Source organism: Talpa occidentalis, unplaced genomic scaffold (assembly GCF_014898055.3).
Source record: "Talpa occidentalis isolate TD23 unplaced genomic scaffold, MPIMG_talOcc4v2.1 talOcc4.7, whole genome shotgun sequence".
Taxonomy (NCBI): Eukaryota; Metazoa; Chordata; class Mammalia; order Eulipotyphla; family Talpidae; genus Talpa; species Talpa occidentalis.
Genome location: NW_023605083.1, coordinates 50,163,012 through 50,190,594, shown reverse-complemented (window position 1 = coordinate 50,190,594; position 27,583 = coordinate 50,163,012). Strand labels below are relative to the sequence as shown.

At 40.5% G+C, this 27,583-nt stretch overlaps 1 protein-coding gene across 1 annotated transcript in view; it reads left to right on the top strand.

The window, feature by feature from the left end:
* Window positions 1-19,512, top strand: part of SLC28A3 (solute carrier family 28 member 3) — a 59,636-nt gene extending 40,124 nt beyond the window's left edge. The window contains exons 8-19 of the mRNA XM_037494024.2: window positions 446-559; window positions 1,376-1,453; window positions 4,080-4,160; window positions 5,507-5,587; window positions 7,696-7,821; window positions 9,640-9,770; window positions 11,140-11,308; window positions 11,727-11,924; window positions 17,055-17,136; window positions 17,839-17,937; window positions 18,165-18,285; window positions 19,120-19,512. Of these exons, the coding sequence (XP_037349921.1) occupies window positions 446-559; window positions 1,376-1,453; window positions 4,080-4,160; window positions 5,507-5,587; window positions 7,696-7,821; window positions 9,640-9,770; window positions 11,140-11,308; window positions 11,727-11,924; window positions 17,055-17,136; window positions 17,839-17,937; window positions 18,165-18,285; window positions 19,120-19,246 (1,407 nt within the window). The 3' untranslated portion in view covers window positions 19,247-19,512. The remainder of the gene's footprint in view (window positions 1-445; window positions 560-1,375; window positions 1,454-4,079; window positions 4,161-5,506; window positions 5,588-7,695; window positions 7,822-9,639; window positions 9,771-11,139; window positions 11,309-11,726; window positions 11,925-17,054; window positions 17,137-17,838; window positions 17,938-18,164; window positions 18,286-19,119) is intronic.
* Window positions 19,513-27,583: the final 8,071 nt, after the last annotated feature.

Below are 27,583 nucleotides of genomic sequence, written 5' to 3'. Positions count from 1 at the left end.
TCACTTAATTCACTTACAAATCATCAGATCAACAAACCTTGGGCACACAAAGAGGTTATGTTCTGCCTTTCCATTTTCCAGACAGGGGAAATAATTATATATATCGAATACTTATACCATGACTAGGAAGGTCAGACCCTCTCTCCTTTACTGGCCCTTCTAAGATGATCTTTTGTGTCTAGGTTATTTTATTATGACAATGGATACAAGCCTGCCCAGTTTAATAAAAAGTAATACAATCCTGAGAGTTCCCTCTTTTTTTTTTTTTTTTTTTTTGGTATGGTTATGTCAAGATATTCTGTGTTCATCACTGCTTTGGTTTCCCAAAGATGAGGGTTGCAGGCCATATCTTAAAAACTCTAAGGAAATAGTGATTCTCTGGGAAATAATGTTGTTTTCAGCATTCATTCTCTAATAAGATATTTCTCTTGATCTTTCTACATAGGTTTACTGGAGACCTGTCTTCTGGGGAATTGGGTTACAGTTTCTTCTTGGTCTCTTAATCCTAAGGACTGACCCTGGATTTATGGCTTTCGATTGGTTAGGCAAACAGGTTCAGGTAAGTTTGGTTCAAAAGAGTGCCTTGCTTTAGGCTTATTTGTCTGCATTATTTGACCCAAAGATTAATTCCATAGCATGAATTAGACAAATAATTTTATTGATGCAAATATGTTAATCTGCCTAGTATATTAATATCACTGTTGTTCCTCACCCACATTACCCACTACATCACTCCCCTATCCCATATTGCCCTCTTTATCCTGCCCAAAGGATGTCATACTTCTCTTTTTTTTTTTAAGATTTATTTATGCATACAGGAGCTGGGGTACAGGCCAGAGGCGTGGGGGTTGAGAGGACTCACCAGAGACAGAGTAGGGAACAGAACAGGCAGACTGACTGAAGCACACTGCTGAGGGGAGCAGCAGGTGAGTCAGGAGAGGTCTGCTGTGCCATGTGGGCTGCTCTCTGGCAGGCCAGGGGGATCAAACTCATGTTGCAGAGGCTGCGGACTGCTTCATAAGTTGCATCCCAACACCTTGCGCCACCAGGGAGGCCCAGGATGTCACACTTCTAAGATGGTCCAAGAAAGAGAGAACAGACTTTCTTTGTATCTGTTTATAACCAGCGCCACCAATGTGCCATATGCGGCTTTCTGGAATGAACTACCACAACTGGCTTATTCTTTAGTTTTGTGGGAGTCCAACTGAATGTCAGAAAACTATATGCAGATGTTGTTCAAAAATATACTTCTATGCCATCCACCAAACGGGGAAAGACTGGGTCTTCACCCTCTGCAGAACCTGGTGAGTTCTGGGTACTGTAACCAGCATTTCTGTAGTTATAATCATTTGCTTTTTTCCTTTCTTTTATTCAGACATTCTTGGAGTACACTAATGCTGGTGCTTCATTTGTCTTTGGTGAGAAATACACAGACTACTTCTTTGCATTTAAGGTAAAGCCAAACCCCTTGTCTATGTGGTCACTTCCTTTTCAGTAACTTCTTGATCTTTGTGCATGTTCAGCTACAACCTAACTGACCAGAAATCAGGTGCACTACACATCACCACACTTTTTCATTTACAGTCTTATCTGAAATCAGTGAGCCATAAACATTTTACTTTGTTACTAGAGCATGAAGGGAAACATCTAGAGAAAGTCACAAATCTTCAAAAATACTTTTGGGGGCTTTGTAGCATTGCCTGAGATACATATGAAAATTCTATAGGATAACTGTATCTGAGACTGCAGGGAAAAGAGTAATAGACACATGGCAATGAGTAGGCATATGGCCACTAATGGCTTCTGTTAGTGGATCAGTGACAGCTCTGCATTCAGAAAATCCCTTAGTCCTGGATCAACCAGAATCACTGCTCACCCACATCAACCTCTTGCTCCAAAGTCCTCATGCTAAACCTTTCCCATCTTCCTTCAGCATTGCCTTTGCCTAGTCAGGTATAGAGGGCTGGACTTTCTACCAACCAAAGGGACCTTGTTCTACAGGGTAAAGGCAGCCTGATCCCATACCCAGGCCTAATCCCACAAGCCCCAGGAAGCCCACCCTCCTCTGCAAATTTCCCACAGATTCTTATCACTGAGGCAGAAAAATGCATTAGACTTTTTCTTTAGCTTTCTTTTCAGTGCTGTGTTCCTACACGTCTTAATTGTTTTCTAACCTAGGGACTCCAAATTTCCCCCCAGATTACCCCAGTTTTAGTGAAGCAAGCGTTACCTTGAATCTTTTTTAAAGTCTGCAGATTTTTTTTTTGCTGATTTGACAACTTGATGCTGAGATAACTAAGCCTCAGAAAAGTCATGTGTATACAAATCAAGGTAGAAATAGGCTTATACCAAGAATTCAGAATTGGAAGAATTAAAGTCACAAGGAAGGAGTAAGTTTCTGTCCAGACTATACCAGTGTCTTGGATCCCCAGCCCACCCTAGGGCACAGCCACCATCCTTGCTGCCAAGGCAGGACCTCTCTGGAACATTGGCGAGACGAGCCCCTTGAACACCCTGGGGCTCTCAGGAAGGCACTGTCCATTAATGTCAACAAAAGCACATCAGCGAGTGTACTCTGAATGATGGCATGAAATGTCTTTTAATATATATTATTAATAGCTTTTTCTAAATTAGATCCTGTACAAATTGTCCTCAGTCATTCTGTGCCTCTGGTGGCAGCTTGTTCCTGGACATTCAGCTGAGGAACAGAGGATGGGGCTGGGAGGGACCCAGACACAGCTCTGAGTGGTCTCTTCAGGGTAGAAACTGTTCCCTGTAGATTCACAGGCTATTTTGAAAGCACTAAAAAAAATTTCAGGAAAATGCAACCTAGAAAAAGACAACCTTTGTGAATACAGAAGTCAACTAAATAGTGCTTACCCAAGGGGAAAAAGGCCAGAGGGCAGGCAAATCAGGTGTAAGGGGTAAACTATAGGATGGTAGATAAAAATTAGACTTCTGGTGGCAAATATAATGTATTGGGTTGTCAGAAAAGTCATGATGCATTTTGAAAAACAGATTTTTTTTTGAAAACCCAATAGCACAATTTTGAAGCGCTCAGATCTTAAACTCAGATTTTTTTCTGTCCCTGGGTTCCACATTCATGAAGTGAACCAACCTTAGAGGGTACAATAGAAATTACTCATGGTTTTTGGGATTATCTGTCCATGTTTCTAACCCCCAATTGTTCAAGCGTCAACTGTATATAGTTGTTAATTTATAAGGCTGTATATCTGACACCTATATAACATTATAAGCCAATACCACTTCAGTTACAAAATTTTTAATACATACTAAAATTAATTTTTATTTTAAAAGGGTAAAAACCTATAAATAACATCATTATTTTGTATATGTGTGTAAGTGTATATCTCTGCAGCCATGATGAATAAGGATGTGCTTCTGCTTACCCTTAATCTTGACCCAGCTAACTCTGCTAACAATTGCTAAAGTCAACGTCTATTTAATATCAGAACAAGAATATCTGCCCTTAGCCTTCTAGTTATTACAAATGCCCCCAAAACTTCATACTTTCACTGAGAAACTAAAGAAAAATTGATCACAGCACAGAAAAAATAAAAAGGTTGCGTCCTATGAAATACACTCACGCTGGGTCTCCCCCGTGGCGCAGCGGTTTAGCGCTGGGTTGTGAAGCTGCCCGAAGCCACCGCGGTGCCGGTTCGATCCCCAGCTGCTCCCCGGCCACCAGAGGAGGGTCCCACATGGCACGCAGACCTCTCCTGCCGCCGGCTGCTCCGCTCAGCAGTGTACTTCGGTCCTTCTGCCTGCTCTGCTCCCCGCTCTGGCTCTGGAGAATTCTCTCACCCTCCCGCGCTTCTGACTATACCCAGTGCTTGTATAAATAAATAAATCTTTAAAAAAAAAGAAAAAAGAAAAAAGAAATACACTCACACTTATTCAGAACAAATTAGGATAAGACTGACAAATGTGGCTTAGTTCTAGTGTTGTTATGAAGTTTCAGAGGTGGGAAAGGAGGCAGAAAGGAGTGCTGAAGCCTGCCTTCACAACCCGGGCCAGAATTAACCCACGCTCCTTTCTCTTCCTTACCCCCCACCCAGGTGCTGCCAATTGTAGTTTTCTTCAGCACAGTCATGTCCATGCTCTATTACCTGGGACTGATGCAATGGATCATCAGAAAGGTACCCAGACTGGAAAGGATTGGGTGAGAGGCATAGCAACAAAATCTCAAATGTCTTTGAGCTAAGATCTTCCAAAGTACCTTTCTCTTTCTACCAAGATCCAACACTACCATCCAAGTTGTAAGATACAAACCCAAAAATCCTATTTGTACCTATGAGGGGAATTTTATGACTCTGGGACTTTCCACAGGATTTTGACTAGCAACTCATAGGATGTCTTCATGAGACAATTACTTCTTTAGTCAAAGAATTCACTGGACTAGGTCAGATGCCTCCCGGAGAGAACAGCACTGCTTCTCCCCTTTGGATATGTGCTCTGTGCCTTAAACACAAGCACTGCTTGTCCTCTGGAGGTTACAAAGCAGGCAGCCCAGGTCCAGGGGCCACCCCAGAATCAAAGCAAGAAGCAGAAGCTCCTTTGGGCTCCTGAGGTTAATAGCACATACAATTTTTTAAAGTACTATGAAAAGTTCATCTCATTCTTGCTGCCCAGCAACTGTCAGCCCTATACTCATGTGTTAGCTCAGAAAATTTGGTAATTTGTAAGTTATTTGAGTGCACATGAGTGCAAGGCAGTGTGTATAGGGCTTGGGCACAATCACAAACTCCTTTGATGCCTATAAATACATAAAATAGAGAACAAGAACCAGAATACCCACAGAATTCAGAACTTCAGCAAAAGCACAAGGGCCCATCATTTTCTGATTAATGGGTTAAGCATTCAGCATTACTATGCTCATGCCTGAGCAGAAAGAAAGCAGAAAGGAAGGAGGCAGGAAGTCCCCATCCTGAGGATGCACCATGGTGTCTGATTGAAAGGGCCAGTAGAAACGTGAGACCATAAACAAGTTCATTTGAGAATCAAGAAGAAAAGACCTCAACTGCATCCTTCAGGTGGCTGGGTGATCTTCAACAAAACAACTAAACAGTTGTATGCCTTCTTATCAAAGAATAAATTCTTTGATAAAATGGGCATAATTACAGGATTTCTTTCATAGGGTTATAAGAACTAAATGTGTTACAGGAATCAAGGGCTTTAAACAATGTCTACAATGCATTGAAGCCTGCTGCGACTGTTGGCAATTATAATTTATTACTTGTTAAAAACAATTCAATGAAAATGCATTGGCTTAATATTCAAATCATATGCAATTTTCAGACTTACCATTCACACAGGAGGATCTGATAGGCTTGGCCTGCTCTGTGGACTAGAGAAGGTATAGTCACACCTAGCGCCATGGGTGGCCAGCCCATAATTGTTGAAGGCCTCAGCATTTTTCTTCTGTTTAAAGATCTTTATCCCTACAAGCAGCTCTTCACTGACTTTGTCCCTTTTTCCATTTTAGGTTGGATGGCTAATGCTTGTTACTTTGGGGTCATCTCCTATTGAATCTGTAGTTGCTGCTGGCAATATATTCATTGGACAGGTGAGGTACAATATTAAAAAAAAAAAAGAAAAAGAAAAAGCACCTTCTGAAATGGATACTTTCTCCAGAAAGTGGATTTTTTTAAAAAAGACAATGCTATTTCTTTTAGTTTAGGGGGAAGAGTGTCAAAAGAAGCAACCCTCAGGTTTGGCAATGTCCAGTTTCCAGAGAGATCCCTTCTAAGAGTCTTACTAGGTGCGCTAGTGTTAATTTGGGTACTTGGAATTTCATGGACAGGAAGAGAAACTGAATCATTTTATCAAAGCACAGAACTTCTTAAATATAGATTCTCAACAAATCTTTTCTAATTTATTAAATTGTTGAGGCCTCTGACCTACACTTCGGAGGCAAATAGCTTTTCATCTTAAAAGGAATTAACCACTTACCTTGAAGCTGCTAACTTGTAAACAAGCACACTCATGTTCTGTAGTGTAATGCTTCTGGCAACGAAAGAGACTGAGAAAGTTCTCCACCAAAAACCACACAGCCATATAAACACCTTTCTCAAGTTAATCTGGTCAATTATCTTTTCTGGGTCTACTAGTGAACAAAAGTGTTTTCACCTCCATGAATAAATGGATAAATGTTTGTTTGCCCAAAGTCCCTTTTAAGCAAAGAATTATGATCCCAAGGAGTCAGAATATCAGCCCTCAGGATAGCACCAAATCTAAGGGGTAGATAAGTAAGAAATGGTAGTAAGCTCATTCTTCAAGGTATATATTTTCAGGCAGGATGGAATCACACAGCAAGGAAAACAAGGATAACTCTTTCCTACTACAACTGCCCAAGGAAATTGGATTTGAAGCAAAAATCAAGTCACCCAGAATAACACACAGCTCCAAATCCTAGGCTAACAACTACGCCAGCCTGGCTGAACCTTCTTGTCGATAAGCCCAGATTGCTATCCTGGAGCATAATCTTAGAGTAGGACCCATGCTTCCTTCCCAAGGAGTTGAAATTATTATAATTATAGTCATAAAATCTCCCAGGACTAATTAGGGCACCATCTTGAGTTGATTACTCCTACCTGCAGGGTAAGAGGGCTCCTGTACTGAGTTCCTATTTAGTCCATAAATTGAAGCTGAACACATTCAATCTTATAGAACAATTAGAAATAATGAGAGGAAAATTGTAAAATTGCACACATACTTCTGTGGTGCTCAATATGATACTTAATATGCTAAAAGTATGGTTATTATTTATGGACAGCCCCACTCTGCAGGCTGCCTGTCTTCTTTAGTGTAAAAGCCTTTACAACTATATTTTGATTTTCCCCACCCAAGGAAAGAGAAGCGTTTCTGATTCTCAATTAGAAAGTGTCTATGGGCATCTGCCCTTGTTATTACTGGTAATTTTTTATAGTTGTATGTATTACCCTGTGATCGTAGCAGGGATTTTCCCAGACCAGGCTACTGGGCAGAGTTACTTAGCCAGTAATGTACTAACCTTAGAAAAGCATAACCAGCAATCAGGCTCCAGTCCTAAGCTAAGTGGGGCCTTATGTGAATTTGCCTTGTTAACTTTGCAAAATTTGCACATGACTCTACATGTACATTAACCTCCAGTTCAAATCACCAGCCATCAATGGGTCCTCTAACTGGAGCATGTATCAGAACCACCTGGAAGATTTGTTAAAACACAAATCACTAGTCCCAACCCTAAAGTTGCTGATTCAGTAAGTCTGAGAATTTGTATTTCTAAGACATTCTTAGGTGATACTGATGGAACTGGTCTACGAGCCATTCTTAGAAATATTGCCTTAAAGAATGGAATTGAGGGCCTCCCTGGTGGCGCAAGGGGTTAAGCACCACACTATGAAGCAATCCGCAGCCTCTGCAGCATGAGTTCGATCCCCGGCCGGCCAGGGAGCAACCCAGGGCACAGCAGACCTCTCCTGACTCACCCACTGCTCCCCTCAGCAGTCTACTTCAATCTGCCTGTTCTGTTCCCCACTCTGTCTCTGGTGAATCCTTTCGCCCCCTGCATCTCTGGCCTATACCCCAGCTCTTGTATGCATAAATAAATAAATCTTTTAAAAAAAATAAAGAATGGAATTGAGTAGATTGGATGCCCTCCTAAGATTTAATCTTGTCATCCTTTGTTTCCAGACAGAGGCCCCACTGATGGTCCGACCATATTTACCACATATCACCAAATCCGAGCTTCATGCCATCATGACAGCAGGGTTCTCTACCATCGCTGGAAGTGTCTTAGGGGCATACATTTCTTTTGGGGTAAGAGTGTTTGAGGACTAATTTATGGACAACACAGCCCCTCTTTTTTCTTTCTTATTACTTTTTGTTTTTCTTTGCCATTGCTGCCAGGTCTGGAGGTCACACATGACTTCTGCTGTGTGGCTGGTCACAGTTCTTTTGGCATGTGATGACGTGAGCTCAAGTTGCTTTACTTTTATATCACCACCACCTGAATGTGAATTATATCCAACCAGAACAGGATGAAATCATATTATGAGGCTGTTTGGGCTGACAATTTAAATATATAAAACAAGACCAGAAAACAAACAAAAACTATTATAGTAAAGACTTTCTAAGCCAGGAGTCAGCAAACTATGGCCCATGGGCTAGTCTAGATTTTTCCCTATTGTGCAACCAGCCTAGGCCAGGCAGGTTCATAGTTGATTCTGGCAAATGGAAAAAGAATCTTTGAGCCTTCGGTGTATCTGGCATGCCTTAAATGCTGAAGCAGAGGCGCTGGATACACAGGCAGACCAGCAGGCAGGCTGAAAGGCAGGCAGCAACCAAACCTCCAAGCTTCCTAACCCCCGAGACCCCACCCCCTAAACCTCCAGTCTCCACAATCTCCTGCTTCTCAGTCAGATGTTTGTATTTATAGGTGCTTACACTCCATGCTTGTGGGTCTCTTGACCCAGGTATCCACAGTCACAGGCATGTATGCCCCATGCTCACGCTCCCAAGCACTTTTTGCAATAACACAACTATCACATGTGGATAATGAAGGGTGGGAGAAAAACAGATATAGAGGCCAGCAGCAGGAGGTGAAAAAGAGCCCAAGTTATCCCATTTTCCTTTAACTCCCACATTTAATAACTAAAATTTTATTAGAAACCAACTATTCCTATTCATGGCAGTTTGCATGCTACACTTGAGTAGTTGTGTGCCAAGAGTCAAAAATATTTACTCTCTGACCCTCTGCAACCGAAGTTTTCTGATCCAGAGCAGTTCTTAAACCTTATTACACATTAGAATCACCTGGAACTTTCAGCAGTCTTAAAGCCCAGGCCCAAGTACCTGAACATAGAGCCACAGCCATGTATCTAGGAGTTCTTACAGAAAGGTGAGTTTCATCTACGAACTTCATCTGGGCTTCAGAGAGACAAAAAGTAGGAAGGAAGAAGAAAAGAAAGGGTGAAGGAGATCTCAGGAATAGAAGTTTGAATGGATATCCGGTAGGTCCACTCTGCCGCTGCTATGGCAACTCTGCCTGTAGCCATGTGCTAGTGGGATGGATATGGGGAGGGAAGCACTGAGTCTGGAATTCTTAACATGTGGGGAAGAGAATCTGAAAACAAAATAAGGATGTGGGGAGAGAAAGGGGAAAAGTTTAAGTAGAACTGCATCAAGGAAAACAGAAATAGCTTACAGATTAAGGACTCTGTAAATGACTATTACGTAAAGACACAGAGGACTTCAGGAGAGTAAAAGGAAGATGGAGGAGGTAGATGGCTCTTCCCACAGTGACATTAAAAATAAAAAAAAAATAGAACAGAGAATTGAAGGAACCTTCTTTAAAATTTCCTATACCACAGGATTAATTCTCTTCTGAAATGATTGGATTTTGGTTTTGTGCCTGTCCCAGAGGACATAGTCAGTTAACACAAATCCCTCCTTTCTCCCTTGCATTCTCAAGGTGATGCTCATGACCTGCCTCACTGCGCTATTCCATGCCTTCAAAACATTTTCTGGCATAGAACCAACCCATACCCATCGCGCTTCTCTTATAAAACTGGGCCATTCATTCTGAACACAACAGAAAAACTCACACTAAGTTGATCTTCTTTTTCCTGAATCAAGGTCTCGTCTTCCCACTTGTTAACTGCTTCAGTTATGTCAGCACCCGCGTCACTGGCTGTTGCTAAACTCTTTTGGCCTGAGACTGAAACACCTAAAATAACCCTCAAGAATGCCATGAAGATGGAAAATGGGTAAGCGGGACATGTTCACCTAGCTAATGACTATACAAGCTGCAGCATGGGCGAGGCTTGCGTTCCATTCCATAATACAGTGAATTTAATTTCCTAGTAACTATGTAGATTTCACCATATGAATCGTGTTTCAACACTTGGGGGAAACTTTTCTAAATACCTGAATGTCAATACATTTCCTTGACTGTGCAGTACAGATTCTTATTTTAAATTTAGTGTAGTGTTCATTGAACCTTGAATTAAAACAGTTGTAAAGCCACATGATGACCATTTCTGGATGTTTCTTTTATAATAGGGAAGAGAAGGTGTGATATAGGTATCCTACCTCTTCTTTTGTTCACTTTCTTTTGCCCCGTGTGGACAAAGACCAAGGATTTAAGATGTTCACAAGGATTTCATAATAACAAAATCCATCAACCAACTTGTTTCTGAGTTTCATCCCTTTTTTGTATATAAATAGTTATAACCATGAGTGCAAAAAAGTAAGTTGCCAAAGAATTGATGTGGACTATGTGTGATTGTACTTAGCAAATGACTAAGTCTATGCAATCTATTATTTAGGAATACAGACATTTAGGCAACTTGAAAAGAAAGGGAATGCCAAGCAAATTCTAGGCAGCCAGGTAGCTCTGAGACTGAAAAAAGGATGAGATTACGGAAGCACATAGAGGGCCTCCCTGGTGGCGCAAGGGGTTAACACGCAACCTATGAGGCTGTCCACAGCCACTGCTGCAGGAATTCGATCCCCGGCCAGGGAGCTACCCACATGGTGCAGCAGACCTCTCCTGGCTCGCCCACTGCTCCCCTCAGCAGTGTATATCAGTCAGTTTGCCTGTTCTGGTCCCCACTCTGTCTCTGGTGGGTCCTCTCACCCCCTACACCTCTGGCCTGTGCTCCAGTTCTTGTATGTATAAATAAATACATTTTTTTTTAAATGAAAGGAAGCACACAGAGAGAGGAGGGACTAAAAAGTGATGGTGATGCTTCATTTCTTAAATGAGCAGACGTCTGGATATTCAGACCTTCCTTGAATTATTAGTTCTTAATCTATGAATATTTTATAAATATCCTCTGGTAGCTACTTTTAATTAAATATACTTTAATACTGTAATCTGTAATATTCTTATTTTTCCCAAATTTTTATTATAAATGCCCCCTAATTAAAAGTGATTTAATAGAATCCACATGTCCATTACCTACACTCAACAATTATTAATCCCATCATGATTTAATAGCATTCAGGTGAGTATTTTCACCAAAGTATGGGCCTGAGACTTTGTCTCTTGATCCAAATGCCACTTCTACATCTGTGATGTGCAATCTACTGATGACCCCTTGGTAATCCTGGAATCACTATTTTTTGATAAAGAGACTCAAGGAATCTCATAGAAGCTGCATCCCAGGGAGCATCCTCATCTATCCCTCTGGTGGCAAACATTGCTGCGAATCTGATTGCCTTCCTGGCCCTGTTGTCTTTTGTGAATTCAGCCCTGTCCTGGTTTGGAAATATGTTTGACTACCCACAGCTGAGTTTTGAGGTATAATTCTACCATGTTCCTCCTCCATTATGTTTCTGCCTTTGTTTTAAAATAAAATAGATTTGTGAACAGCAGTCCCTGTCTATATTACACTCTTACACTATGTACCAACTTTTCATGTGTCCCCCGTATTCCCATCCTGTTTCTGTTTCCTATCACCCTCCTTCCCCAACATAAAATTACTCTCTCCTGACACTCTCTCCAGGTTACTTCAAATGATGCAATTCCAAACTTGACTCCTAATAGATAAAGATGGGCAAGAGAATGTGAAGGGATTTCTATGCCTAAAAGAAACAGCGAGGTGGGAGGTTGGGGGGTGAGGTGGGAGAACCTAGGAATAATCTCATTAGGAAGCCAAGAAAACAGAATTGGAAGCAAGTCACTAATCTAATAAAGTAGCTATTTTTGGTTTTTGTAGATAATATGCTCTTACATCTTCATGCCCTTTTCCTTCATGATGGGAGTGGATTGGCAAGACAGCTTTATGGTCGCCAAACTCATAGGTTATAAGACATTCTTCAATGAATTTGTGGCCTATGAGCACCTCTCAAAATTGATCAATTTGAGGAAAAAGGCTGGACCCAAATTTGTGAATGGCGTGCAGCAATATATGTCGGTAAGTAAATAATTTTGATTTTCTAATATACTTCTGCATCACATACATACATTCACCAAATAGTTACTGGTAGCTCTGTGTGCAGGGCACCATGCCAGACACTCAGAACACATCAAAGAACAAAACAGACCCAAAATCCCCATCTCATGGAGCCCTAATATCCATAGCACCTCTGAACATTCAGTTATGTTGAATTAATGTTTGTGCGTGTGTGTGTGCAGAGCAAGAGAGAGAGAAACACAGCTTCTCCTTACCATTGTGGTCATCTACTTTTGAGCACCTATGCAAGCCCAGTGTCATATGATCTGGGATTGGAATCAATCAACAAGTACTTATCAAATGTCTTCTATGAGCAAAGTGCTGTTTTCTAAGGCCACGGCATTGACCAAGCCTGAGGCTTCTGCCTTTTTGGAGTTCAGGGTTTAATGATCATGAAGGAAACTTCCTGTTTATGGAGTTCTGTGGCCTCTGAGAAGCTACATGACTAACCTAAGAAATAGTGAGACACAGTAATTGCTTTCCAAGTAGATAAGGGAAGAGAAAAAATTCAGGGTCATTGACATAAGCAGGATCCCAGGTCAAAAGCCTGCAAGGAGATACTCATGTCTGCTTGACCTTGGATGGGATAAGGGGATTCAAGTCCCCTAAGGTTAGATTTGCAGCTGAGTCTCCAACTTTCATGTTCCTAAAGAACAGAATTGTCACACATAGAAACTCTTAGGGAAATGTGGATGTTTCTGACCACCCTTATTCATTGTGACACAATGCTTGGAAGTAATGGCCTAGGCACATATTTGATATTAAAAGAAAAGGGGAAAGGGTTATAGGGTAAGGTAAAAGTATCAGGCTTTTCTGCCCTCCAGCCATCAGGATAGATGACAGAACCCTGCGGTCCTGAATTCATGCCTGATGGCGGCCACCTGGAGTAGGGTGTGGGCATAGGTAGATGGGATTCGACTGGGCTTTTAAGGGCGGCGTCACGGGGATGCCAGCAGAAGCCAAAAGAGAAGCAGAAGCAGAGATCACTGGAGAGCCCAGATAGAGTGAAGACTTGCTGGGGGCTGGGAGGCCTGCCAGCCTCCCGGCCCTCCAGCACCCCTGCCTGCCGTGTACCTGGTAATCCCAATAAAAGACCTGCAAAAAACACTGAGGACTCTGACTCCTCCTTTACCCGGTCTGCTGGATCCTAGAAAACCTGCACCGTGTCCATTCCTGCCACTACAGGGGCCTTTCTGGTGGCGCAGGCAGTTGAGCGCAGCGCTGTGAAGCTGTCCTCAGCCTCTGCAGCATGGGTTCGATTCTGGCCGGCTGGTGAGAATCCCACATGGCAAAGCAGACCTCTCCTGTTTCGCCCGCTGCTCCCCTCAGCAGTGTATTTCTTCAGTCTGCCTGTTCTGTTCCCCACTCTGTCTCTGGTGAATCACCCTCCTGTGTATCTGGCCTGTACCCCGCTTCTTGTATAAAAACAAATAAATCTTTAAAAAAAAAAAAAAAAGGAAAAGAGAGGAAAAGCATACTGCCCAAGCTTCTAATTGAGACTGCCCACCCTGAACAATACCTCAGCAACCCCAGCCTCCCCAGGAGTAAACATGCAGATTACTCCCACATATTACACCAATATAAAAGTTTACTCCGGGAGAGTGCTAATCCATATTTTATAGTCAGGGGCACTTTGTACACAGCCGACATGAACAGGCTGTAACTCTGTAGGTCTCCTGCTTCTCAAATGTTTCATTCTTCAACTGACCACACAATAGAGCTTGGCCAAATGTACTCATTGTTTGGACACCACCATAAACCAGCTTGCTTTTCTGCCGAAAATAAACAATGGGCTAAATTAGTGAAATGTTTTTCTATTCCCAACTGCCAGTTGCCAGGAGTAAATAGTTTTGCTAATGAGCAACAGCAAGCTCCCGGTTCTGGCAGTGCTGAGAGGCTTGCGAACGGGTCATGAAGAGGGTAGAGACAGAACAGTGCAGTTGATTTGGGATTGGGGTGAGCCCAAACAGAAGGACACTTGGAAAGATGAGTTCCTTGGTTTCTGTTGCTGCAGAGCCATGATGAGAAAAGTATTTCTTATTCCAATCAACCTGATTGGGATAAATCCCTGAAGTCCATTTGCCAAGCAAGAAGTGGTAGGGGCAACCCAACATCTCGAAGAGGTACCACATGACTGAAATATAACATCTGGGTGCATAAGGCAAAAATGCAGTATTATCCATTAAATTATGCCTACTACTGCCCCCCACATTAGATAGGTTGTCAGAATGTATACGTAGTATGGGTCTCCCTAGTAGCACAAGGGTTAAAGTCTCAATGCTATCAAGCTATTGTCAGCCACTGTGACATGAGTTCCATCCCCAGCCAGGGAGCAAAACCACATGGCATAGCAGACCTGTCCTGTCTCACCTGCTGCTCCCCCTTCAGCAGTGTATTTCAGTAGATATGCCTGTTCTGCTCCCGACTCTGTCTCTGGCGAATCCTCTCAACTCACCACACCTCCAGCCTATATACCCCCATTTTTGTAAGCATAAGTAAATAGAGATAAATCTTTTTTAAAAAAAAGTCTATGTAGCATGAACATTCCCAGAAACAGTGTCTGTGACATAGCATTCTATTGTTTGAGTACCCTATAATTTATTTTCTCCAGCCTTTTGTTGATGAACACTGTTACCATTTGTTTGCTCTAAAAAGTAATGCCTCAATGCCTTTCCTTGTACATATGGCACCTTTGCCCATTTGCAAGGAGAGCTGTAGTGTATTATTAATTTCCAAATTCAGTGCACTCTTTTCATCATGTAATTCTTGCACATTTATGGGCAAAGGCGAAGTGGAATCAATCTAGCTTCCCTTTCCTCTCATTACAAAACCCTACATGGCCACATCTGTGTATCCCTTTCCTCAGACCCCCTGAAGGAGGAGAAAGGAATCTCAAGTGTTTTATACCTTCTCCCTCCCCACAGCCTCTTAATAAGCTTGCCTGTTTTTGAAGCCAATTGAACTAAATGAAAAGCACTAGAAAGAGCAGGGGGCAAGCATGAGCTTTCCCAGATCCAGCCGACTGCTCGAATACTTGAAATTTTTCCCTGCCTGCTACATGCAGGCTGATTGAAAGTATCAACAAGGAGTTCTCAGAAACCATGAAGGCAAAAAACTGAACCATGAACTCTTCAATGTAAGTCTTCTATGTAAGTTTAGCAAGTGAAAAAAGAATGCAACACTACTTTTGAATTTAGTGTTGGCCTGGTTTGTTCTTTGAACCATATCATGATGTTTTTAGAATTTTGGAAAAGAAAATTATTCCCTCACTTGTACAGTGCTTTGCCAAATTAGGTGTGACCCCAGGGAACAACAAAGTCCAATGAATCTGCTGAGCCTCCCATAGTCAGTCGGCCAACCTGAGAAAGAGACCATCTGGGCACCACAAACGGACTGTCGGAGTAGAGGTAGAAGCTCATGCTTGTATAGAGCCAAGTTCCATCTTCTCACTGTGCTGTCAAAGGACTATTCATTCCCCTACTTTCACAGGCACCTACTGTTCCCGTGGGGTGGTCAGGGCTGAGGAATGAAAGGCAAGCACACAGACAAAATAAATCAATTAGAAATAAATCAATACAAAAAGCGAGCAAGCACACACCTAGCCAGAACAGAAAGCATTCCTGCAATATCTGTGAGCACCATTTATACTCATATAATTCCTTCTAAATAATACCCTTTTTACTGAAGTATAGCTTATATACCAAAAAGGCCCAGTTTGGGTATAGAGTTTTGACATATGTGTCACCTAGATAACTATAGCCACAATCAAGATATGGAAATTTTGTATCACACATAGAAAATTTCCCTATGACCAACTCTAGTCAACAAACCCTTTTACCTACCCACCTATTCCCAGGCAGTCAATGATGTTTCTTTCACTGTACATTACTTTTGCTTATTCTAGAGTTTCATATAAACTCTGTTGCATGTATTAGTTATTTTTCTTTTATTGCAAAGTAATATTCTATTCTATGGATCTCCACAATTTATCCATTTACCAATTGAAAGGCATTTGTGTTATCTCCAGCTTGGCGCATTTATGAATAAAAGTGCTGTAAGTATTCATGATCAGTCTTCTTGAGGGCATGTGTTTCTGTCTCTCCTGGGAAAATTCCTAGGAATGAGATTGCTGGGTCATATAAGATAATGTATATAAACATGGTAGGAAACATCCAAGTATGTTTGTGTCAGGCTTTGTCGGTTTACATCCCCCCTCTACAACATATGAGAGCTCTAATTGTTTCACATCCTCACCAACACTTGGTATTGTCCATCTTTTAAAGATGTTTTAGTGGATGTGCAGTGGTATCTCATTGTTTTAATTTGCATTTCCCTGATGACACTTGTCAAGTGTCCAAAACTCTTTATCTGTTTTTCATTGGGCACCTGTTTTCTTATTGGGTCATAATAATTCCTTATGCATTTTTTTAAATACTTATTTTTATTTATGCATCCAAGAACTGGGGTGTGGGCCAGAGGTGTGGGGGTTGAGAAGCTTCACCGGAGATACAGTGGGGAGCAAAACAGAGGAATCTACTGAAATACACTGCTTATGGGAGCAGTGGGCAAGACAGGAGAGGTCTGCTGCACCATGTGGGTTAGTTCCCTGGCCGGGGATCGAACTCATGTTGCAGTGGCTGGTGATAGCTTGATAATGCTAAGAGTTAACCCCTTGTACCACCAGGGAGAACCCCCTATAGATTTTCAATAAGACCTATGTTGAATAAATGTTATATAAATATCTCCTGATACCAATTTTGCATCTCCAGCAGCTAGTACTATGCTTGGCACATTATAGCAGGTGATCAGGTCATGCTGAATATTAGATATTATCATCGAGCAGAATGTCACATCTATAGAAGTCAAGGCTTCTCTTTGTAAAGTCTCTGATCCACATAGCCCCTCTCCCTCCTTCAATTCAGGGAGAGATGGGAAAAAAGAGAGTCTAAGAAGCAACGGTTATTTGCCACCATGCATCATGCATTTATTTGTCAAATTGATTATGTAGTCAGAATAGAAACCCAGTTAGGATGTCAGATTTTCCAAACTGGATCACAGCAAGGATCCATCTGTGTTTATGCTTACTTACAGATTCGTTCTGAGACAATTGCCACTTACGCACTCTGTGGCTTTGCCAATTTTGGTTCCCTAGGAATAGTGATCGGCGGACTCAGTAAGTGAAAAGAATATTTTTCAACAGCTGATATGATGTAAACATGCTGCAGATCTCCATCTTGTTCTGGAACGTTATTCATGTCAGGGGGAAAAAAAAGGTCTCACAATCCTTTGCTGACTATATTTTATTCCTGCTCTGCAATATAGTTTTCCTGTGTATGCCCAAGCTAACTTCAGGAGGAATTTGCTCAAATGTACAGGTACTTCCACTCTAGGGATAACACATAGATGTATAATGCCAATTACAGTAGATGTACAATGGGCACCCAGAGAACGAGGGGTATAATGGAAAGTCAGTGGAAATATGCTGATTTGTTAGCGATATCTATCACGGCATAGAAGTGGATGGTAACAGATGAACTGCAGGTAGATGGGCTTCCCTTGCAACCTACTTAAGTTGCCATGCCCACAACATATTATAAACCCTTTGGATGAAACTTAAATATTATCTCTTCTGGACAGAATGGAAACCTCTGGATATTTTGATAAGGGAAATTTCTTCCCTTCTTTCCACACCAAATAACTGTTTGGGAAGTGGAATTTACCACCAAGTTCTTGAATAGTGAATTAATTACCCAGCTAAGTTTAAAAATCTTTTCCATTCTGCTGACCGAGGACCCTGGCCCCTGAACAATTCTCAGACTAGGAATTTGGAATTCTAGTGAATAGCCTCAACATTAAACTTGCTTCTGTTTCCTAGCATCCATGGCTCCTTCCAGAAAGTGTGACATCGCCTCGGGGGCAATGAGAGCTTTGATTGCGGGGACTATTGCCTGCTTTATGACAGCCTGCATTGCAGGTACTGCAAGCTGTTTTTTGTGTCCTATGTCCCCACACCCAAGGGGTAGCAACGTCCAGGGGTCAGTTTCTTGGCGCTCATATGCTGCTGCAGAAAGCAGAAAGCAGCTCTGCTGTTGAACACATTACGGAAGGAAATGTGTGGAGCATAGCAGAGAAGCTAAGAACAGTAGGAGAGATCAGTGACTTCATTAACAAAATAAAAATGGCACTCTGTTCCATTTCTAGGCATGCTCTCAGGCACTCCTGCAGATATCAACTGTCAGCGTATTTTAGAGAATGCCTTCAACTCCAGTTTACCTAGAAATACAACGAACATGGTGTCCTGTTGCCAAAGTCTGCTGAGCAGGTATTGTATTCTTTTATAACTTCTGCATCTCCATTATAAATAAACAAATTAGACCAAAAGACCCCATCAACTTATTTTTATAACTTCATAATGCTTAATTTAAAAATAAGAACTTATGTGGCCATTCTAACCACCTTTCATTTAGACTTTTCTGAGCTAAGCCGAGGAACGCTATTATTAGCTAGTGCTGCTCAAGTATTTAATGTGCTCCTTGCTGTGCCTGTTAGGCACTTTGTATGAATCAACTCACTTGCAGCCACTGTATAAGTTAGCCACCACTGCCTTTTTTTAGCATTTTATTAAATCAGGGTGTGGGAAAACTATGTCACTTACCCAAGGAAAATGAATGTAAGCACAACAGAGATTTAAAAACTCAGTTCTTTCCACCCACAGCCCATGTCTTTACCTGGTGTCCTAGTACTAGTTACTAAGAACTGCCTCCCTTTCAAGGGGATTAAGCAACAAGATGATGGTGATGGGTTACGGTATCTGTGGGGCCACCGGTGATCCACACCAGACACCCTAACCCTATAGAGTTTATATTTGCAAAATCAATAGCTCTACTCTATCTGCCCTTCTCGATGTGTAAAGTGTTTTATAAGGATTAATTCTATATTTTTTTATCCTGGAGTATGAAAGGAGAGTCCTTGAGCCAAAAAGGATTCGAGATTCAATACCAATTACCTGGTGGGGTCATCCTTAAACAACCTCTGCCAGAATGTGAAGGAGGCAATCAGCTGCCTGCCCTCTGCTAATTTTAGTATATGCCATCTTCTGCTCATCTGTTTCTATTTTCTAAGGCCCAACTAACTGTTGCACTTCACTTTTCACCAGCACCATTGCCAGGGGTCCTGGTGAGGTCATCCCTGGAGGAAACCACAGCCTGTATGCATTGAAAGACTGCTGCACATTATTGAATCCCTCAACGCTGAACTGCAGTTGGATCCCTAATGCATTTTAAGCCCAGCTGCTTCTCCAACAGATCCCTAAGTACAGATGCTTTGGGGAGAAAAAAAGGCTATTCTCCACAGATTGATGCTTTGATCATGGAATCAGTTCTGATTAGAAAGAAGGAAAATGGGAGTGACTACGTCACATCTACAGAATCTTCCTCCTTCCCTTCCAACCTCTTTCCCTCAGATAACGAATGCGGTGTCCCAAAATGAGTTGTCTCCAGCCCCAGGAATGTTTTTCTGATGGTAGAATTTCAGGATATTTAAACACATTTTATGCATGCATGCATATGTATGTGTATATGTATATGTGTATATAAAATATATGTGTCATGTATGACATATGTTACCTATGACATGCGTTACATATAACATAGATGTGTTATATAACATATATATGTATATATGCGTGTGATGGATTGCAACTGGGCTAGGACTTAGCCACACCTACTTAGTATGAGTCTCTGAGTAGTCCAGATGAGATGAGGTCACTCTGCATTCGCCCTGGCTGACCTGAAATAGTCTGAACTTGACTCTTATGCAGGCGAGGGCAATCAGCCATCACCACTCATCGCCTGCCCTCATTAAGCCCTGCAGAAGGACTTCTTCAGGAGAGCACTATGCCATTCCAAATTCAGGTTTTAAATCTCTTGTGTTTATGGAGTTATACTGCTCAACTTAAGCTAAACCACACTGCAGTAACAACAACCCAAAAAACAATAGCAGCTTTTTATTTGTCCCTCACGTTGTATGTTTGGTGACGGTCAGCTTTGGCCATACTCCACGTTGTCTTCATTTCCAGGAAAGCTGGCTCAAAGTGCAGCCCCAGTGTTGGTGTTTGGGAGAGGGCAAAGAAAAGTGGGAAGCCACATGATAACTCTCAAAACTTCTGCTAGGAAATGAAGCCCTTCATTTCCACTCCACTCCATTATCTGAAGCTAGACATATGGCAAGCATGATGTCAATGGCCATGGATAAATCATCCTATCATTGGGAGGGATAGTGAGTATTCTGAAGAAATAACATGGGTATGCATGGTATCCAGATAGGCACAACTTAAACCTATTTGTGTGCAAATTTCTGACTGAGAGACTGGGAAAATTTGTTCCTCTTCAGTCAAAAAGCCACATGATGACAATTTCAAGAAGAAAAATAAATCCTGATTAAGCTTTAACAACTTTCCATTGATAGTTCCATTTGCCAGGACAGTCTCAGCATCAAACTTTCTTAATGGGTATCAGACAAGGACTTTAATGGGTCTCAAAAGAAAATTCCAGAATCAATGGTAGATGATCTCTAATGAAATGTTTATCACAAATTATCCTAACAGCTCAAAGAGCACATGATCATGTGAGACAACACAAACCCTAATGACTGATTCAAAAGGTGATCCACATGAAAAAGCAAATGTGTAAAAGCTTTTGGAATACCTTAAGTAATCTATTTTAAGTAATTGTTTTATTTATATTTCCTTTTGTTCATGCATAAGAGTACCTTTTTTTTAATCGATATATAGTTGATTTTTTTTGTAGTGATGGTATTGGTGGTGGAGGAAGAAGTTAAATGCCTAATGGAGCCTGTTTCTAAAGCACAATATAAAAAAATATTTCTAATAATTGATCATTTGTATCAAAATTTTCTGGGACCTCAATGTGACCTTTCAGTATCTAGACTTTATTTTAGAAAAGTAAGTTTACCTGTCTTTTCCTCTTTCTCTGTTGTGATGTCAGCCTTCATAAAAGCCTATGGAATGGTATGCTAGGATGCCAGTTGTCCATATGTTCATTCTCTTTTGTCTCCCCTGGCTATCTGTTTTTTCCTCCTTCTCACTCTTCACATTTTTCAACCATTTTATGCCTGAGAATCTCTTTCTAAGAAAATCTCAGCTTCTTCTCTGACCATCTAATTTTCAAGTTTTGTCTGTTGTCAGACTCTCCCTTGGACGTCTGTAGCACCTCACCTTTTTGTTTAAGATAAACAATATAGCCATACATTGTATACTGACACTTCCATCAGCAATGGACCACATAGATGCAGTGGCACCAACAGACTGTATCATATAGTCTTAGGTGTGTGGGTAAGCTATACCATCTAAGTCTGTGTATTTATATTCTGTATTGCTCACACAATGACAATATTGCCTAACAATGCATCTCTCAGAATCTATCCCCATTTTTAAGCAATACATGACTGCATTACTACTTTTTGATTGTTTTCTTCTTTTCAAATTACAAAAATATCTATTTGTAATTAAAAGTGACCACTTCATATACACACACACCCCAGCTCTCTTTCCACTATCACACTCCTGAGGTTACTATTGTTAAATAACTACTACGCATACCAGTCTCCAAATATACATTAGAATGTAGGGAATTTGTTGTTTCTACACAAATAGAAGGAGTCTATTTATCTATCACCTTCAACTTCTTTTCACTAGACAATATACTTGGATATGCCAACAAATCATTATAAATAGCTCTATCTCTATCCTTCCCTACACACACACATACATGTGCATACCACATGAGTGTGCATATGTGTATGTATAATTCTACATAAATGAGATAATATACGTGTTGGGGGAGGGAGAGAGTTAGACCTTTTATTTTCTTCCTACTTCCCTCCTCCTCTCCCCTGCCACTGGTCAACCGCATCCCAAAGAATGTGATATATAGATTTTTGTATTTTTTTCATGTTCAGATCATGTTTGCAAACATAACCATGTAATGAGGATTGGGATAGTAGTTTTATAATACTGAAATTATTCATATTTCTATGCAGTTTACTATTCTTCTATAATACTACTTAGGGGATATTCAAGTCTACTGGTAGAACTTTATTCTTTTCACAGCCTTCATAATAGCCCATGACATATTTTGTGTATGTATTAAACATTCCCCTAGGGACAAGCACTCACTTTGTTCCAGGTTTTGGTTTTGGTCTTGATTTGAATTTTATTTTTAGTTTAGGGTTTTGTTTTTTGCTATGTGTGTGTGGGGGGTTTTGTTTGTTTGTTTAATAGTACTTTTTCTTTACATACTAGTGTTTTTATTTCTACAACAATGCTATCTAATAGATGTATAATACGAGTGGCAAATAATTTAAAATTTTCTAGTAACCTCATTAAAAAAGTGAAGAAACTAGCATTTAAAAGTGGTAAAACCTAACATATATTTTATACTTAGAGCATCTCTTAATTGAGACACTTAATTTTCATTGGCAATACATTGTCAACATTTAGATTTCATAAAATTTATAATTGAAAAATAAATTGATATACCCAGTTTACTCCAAATATACTTTAAAGTCTTACAGTAACTGAAATGAGTATCAGTTCTTAATTAAATGACAAATTTAATTCCTCAGCCTTATATATGAATGTGTTCCATATTTCAAGTATTAGTGTTTACTATACTGGACAGTACAATTCTATAGGATGATTTCCTAGATGAATTGAAATGTGGGTATGTATTGGATATTAATATATGTTTGGGCCTATTCTTAGAGAAACATGTTGTCTTAATTTTCACCTGCTTTGTAGTATAATCTTTCTGATGTTTTTATCTACCCCCCTGTGTGTGATATTCCTTTTTAAATAACATGTTTACTTAAGTCTGAATCTCAGTCTTCTTTTAATATTGTCCATCCTTAAGCTGAGAAGAAGGGTAGTATTGTAAGACATAGGATGAGAGAGGATTGTAAGAGTACAGTAAATGAACTGCTGAGCACATTGGACTTAATGCCTCCAGAAACCTTATCAAAGCCCCAGTGACTCTGGGTTGGCTGGACATTTGCTCCTCCCAGTGAAACCAGTAATGGAAGGTTTTGCTGCATGGTGATGTCTTCACTCTTCCTTAGCAGACATAGACGCTGGAGAGTTGTCTGTTCCCTACAGTTCCTCCGTAGTCTCAGAGAGATATTTACATATCACTTTCAACTCACTCTTTTCACTTAGCAGTCTACCTTACACATTCCTACAGTAATTATATCTAATCTTTAGAAGGATGATCTTAGAAGATCTACTGATAGTCTTTTAAGCTAGAAAAGATGGAGTATCCTGTGTTTGTTTAACTGTCTGAGGCCACTCGGTGCTGACACTATGTTGCTGTCAGTGTGTGCACCCTGGTCCTATTTCAAGCCAAGGCTGTGACATCTATTTTGAAGAATTCCGCATTTTGTCTAGATGGCTCATGAAATGTGATGTCTCCAGCCTTCTCTCTGAGTCTACATTCACACTGGTACAGTTTTTACTCATTAAAAAGCCTCTTTTTCATACACCGTCCTATATGTACAGCTATGAATCTTCTCTAATTTCAAAGAAGATAGAAGCTTGCTTTATTGCTTCTTATTCTTGTTGTTTTCCATTGGTTAGTAAAAGGGGAGAAGAGAAAAAATGGCATTTCTTTCCTCAAAACTGAAACTATAGTTATAAACAAATTCTCTAGGCCTGCAGGCCTTAGGATTTCAGCCAAAAATAGATCGGAGTTGTGGCATACAGAGAATTTTCTTTGAATTTTTTCCTATCGGTAAAATCCACACATCCAAGAAGTTAGGTCTGAGTGAGAAGGTCTCTGTAACTACAGATTGCTAATATGCATTCAATTTGCAAATGTTCCTACCTAATTGCTTTTATATTCCTGTCATTTAATTAAGTTGGTGGACCACTGAGAAGAGCCTCAGACATTCAATTGCACAGTGAGGCTGACTCCCAATTACAGAGCAATTCTAAAATCAAGCATGCCTACAAAGAAAGTATTGAAGGACACAGTGTGCCAGGAAGGCTTAAACTACCCTGAATGTACTAGAGGGGGGAGGAAGGCAATCATTCACATTTAAACAGGTCGGCGTGCAGGACTCAAGGAAGAACTGTGTCTGCTACAGGTGCACCATATGGTGCTAATGAGCCATATGGTTCTGAGAAAAGCTATTTTTTACAACCTCCTGCTTAATAAAAAAAAATTGTTTTAAACTTAAGCAGGAAGAAAAGGATATACTTCCCCGTTCTTTTCCTGGCTATAAAGACAGCACACTATAATAATAATTACGTTTTCCTTCATATTACAAAGGCAATGTGACCGTACTTGGATAAGGAGTAAGTACACACAATCCTGGTCTTTAGTATGCTACATGGCATTTTTTCATTCCAAGAGTCTAGAAAATAGAAAATAAACAATGAAGCTACACCAAGCCTGTCCCTCCTACCCATTATTCCTTTTACAAGATGGGAAGACAGTGACTGGTGAAAGGGATACAGCCTGTAGCCACAAACATAGAATTACAGCCTTGAAATATAGACCCCTGACAACTGAACAAACTGCTGTACCAGGAAAAACCAGAATTAGGAAAAAGCTGATGTCTTACAAATCATGTCAACCTCGAGAATCAGTCCTATATTGGCCATGAACAGAGTTTGCTTCCCATGATGTTCATAAAATAAGACCTGAGACCATAGGTCATTCTAAAATGCTTCATCTCTAGCTCTACCTGTCATGCAGGACCACCAAACCCACAGGTGACTGTAGCTGAAAGCAGAGTTGCAGCAGCATTCCCTGGTCTGATCTAAATCCCTCCAACATCGAGTACCCACTTCATTCGTAATCGTTTGCCCATATGTCTGCCTGACCACAGACAATTCTATTCCAGTGTATCATCAGTACCTATTAGCTGGCATTCAGTAAATATTCAGTAAATGTTTGATTACTGAAGGAATGAATGAATAAATATTGCAAAATGGCTAAACTTCCATAAGCAGAAGCAGTTCATTGGATCACTATTAAAACTCTTTTAAAAATCAGAAAATGCATGCTCATAACAAAAATTGCAAATGATATGCAAGTTTATCAATGATAACTTGAAAATTTCCTCCCACTTCAATCTCATACCCCATAGTTGGCCACAGTTAGCAAGTTGGTATCACTGTTGATTTTTCTCTGTATATAATAAACTATACAATAAATTATAACTATCAAGTTAGTGTGGATGAGTCTTTGTTCAAGCTCAATGTCTGAATCACTATCACCTTCCATTTCTTGGCAACATCAGGCACATGATTTTGCTAGTCTTACAACATCAACTATGTTGCTGTTAGAAGCATCCATTGGCCCTCCTGATAAGCTGCAAGGCATTCTGCAATTTAGTAGTTGTCTAGGTTGAAACCAAATGAAATCTCTTGTGGAAAATGGAAAACAAACTGATTCCTCCTTCAGACAGGTGTGGAAGTGTGCTTTAGCCACTGTGAGTCCAGTCCAACTCTGGAACTGAACTGCCAGAAGACAAATCCTGGTCCCTGGGCCTCCCTGGTGGCACAGGGGTTAAAGACAGCGCTATCAAACTATCAACAGCCACTGCAGCACAAGTTCGATTCCCAGCCAGCCAGGGAGCTACCCACATGGCACAGCAGACCTCTCCTGCCTTACCTACTGCTCCCCTCAACAGTGTGTTTCAGTCTATATACCTGTTCTACTCCCCACTCTCTCTGGTGAATCCTCTTACCCCCCCACCCCCACCCCGCCGCACCTCTGGCCTATACCCCAGCCCTTGTATGCATAAATACATTTAAAAAAAAACAAAACAGAAAAAACCCCAACAAATCCTGTTCCCAGACATTAGCTTCACTGCCTTAGATAATTATGTAAACTTTCTGTGCCTCAGTTTTCCTATATGTAAAATGCAAATAAATATATCTCCTCCCCCAAATTTTTGTAGCATTAAGTAAGTTAAAAGATGAAAGGAAAATACTTAGGAGAATACTTTCACAAAGAAAGGCTATGAAGTACATTCTTTTTCTTCACTGAAGTATAATTTATATGCAGTAAATGCATAGATTCTAAGTGTGCAGTTTGATGAATTTTGACAAATGAATATATCCATGTGACTGCACCTTAGTTAAGATCAGCACATTTCCTTCATTTCAGAGAACTCCCTGTTGCCTCTTCCCAGTCAATGCCACCCCCCTATTCTCTGAGTTAACCCTGAGTGACTTTCCCCTAGAGATTGTTCAGATAAATGTTTCAGATAGAACTTCATATAATGGAATCAGACAATACATGCTCTTTTGCCTCTTATTTCACATCACATATTTCAGTTTTATGTTGTAAATCATTGTGTTTTTATTATGTCTTATAAATAGACTGCTATTTATGTATCCATTCTATTCCTGATGGACATTTGGATTATTTTCCATTTTTAAAGAATACTTGTTTTTAAAAGGGACTTTTTAGTTGTCATGCATTCTTTTGGTGTTTCAGAACATTTTAGTTTCAGAACTATAAGTTATAAAGTGAAGAAGGCCTGGCTTACCCAGAAGGGGGTTTGCTCCATATTGCATTTTCTCTCCCTCATAATCTTACTGAGTCTCTTTACTTCTATGTTTTTCATTACAGCAATTTTTGAGGTTGTTGACTTCAGGTCACAGAGTAGAAGGTCAGTGATGCCTGAGCCACAAAGGGGAAGCACAGGGAAGCTAGAGCACCATTGGCTCACTCTGAGATGAATAGAAGGTTGATTAGCCTGCGCCTACACATCACAGAATGGCACTTTCATGGTATTCCATTTTAAGGAAAATCACTCAGCTTTCATAAGTCACAAATAAAAAGTAAGAGTTACATTAGCATCTGACTTCATAGGACTATGGTGTAGGAACACAAATTTTATAACATACATGTTAGAAATGTGAAAAGCACTACGGTTTGAAGTATTACAGGAACACTTGATGCACATGGATATGAGCCCTGGTTACTCTGTAACAGATTTGCCTTCATTTATAGGAATTGAATAAATTGAATTCCATTTATAGGAAAGGTTGGCCAGCTCTCAAAAGTGCATATGTGAAACAAAGACTAATTCTCGCTGGAATTCACCTCTTCAATTCAAAATTCAACCTACCTTTTTTCAGAAGGACATCTCAAACAGTTGAGAATATTTGTTCTCTGACCATTCATTCATCAGTGTTTGGCCATGGAAAATGAATTATCTAGACAGTGAGGGTTTCTAAACCTATTGCAACCAAACAGAAGGAAACATGTTCTTGGGGACCAAGGAGTGGTCCTCTTGTCACTGACTGACTTGAGTGTTGTTTCCATAGCAACAGAATCCAGAGTTCTTAGACAAGCACGAGGAGCTCACAGGAGGCTGCAGCTGGGTACTCATGAAAGTTGGGGTTTTTTTTTCCCCTTAAAAACCAACAAAGTGTTCAGAAAGAATTCAATCAAAATTCCATCTGAAATTGGCAAGGGGATGGTCTTCTGGACAACTGGAAGATAGAGTGAATTTTTCTAATCAGCAATACTAGGGATATACTTGAGGGGAATTTTACTCAGGTTGTAGATATTTACAAGTGCATC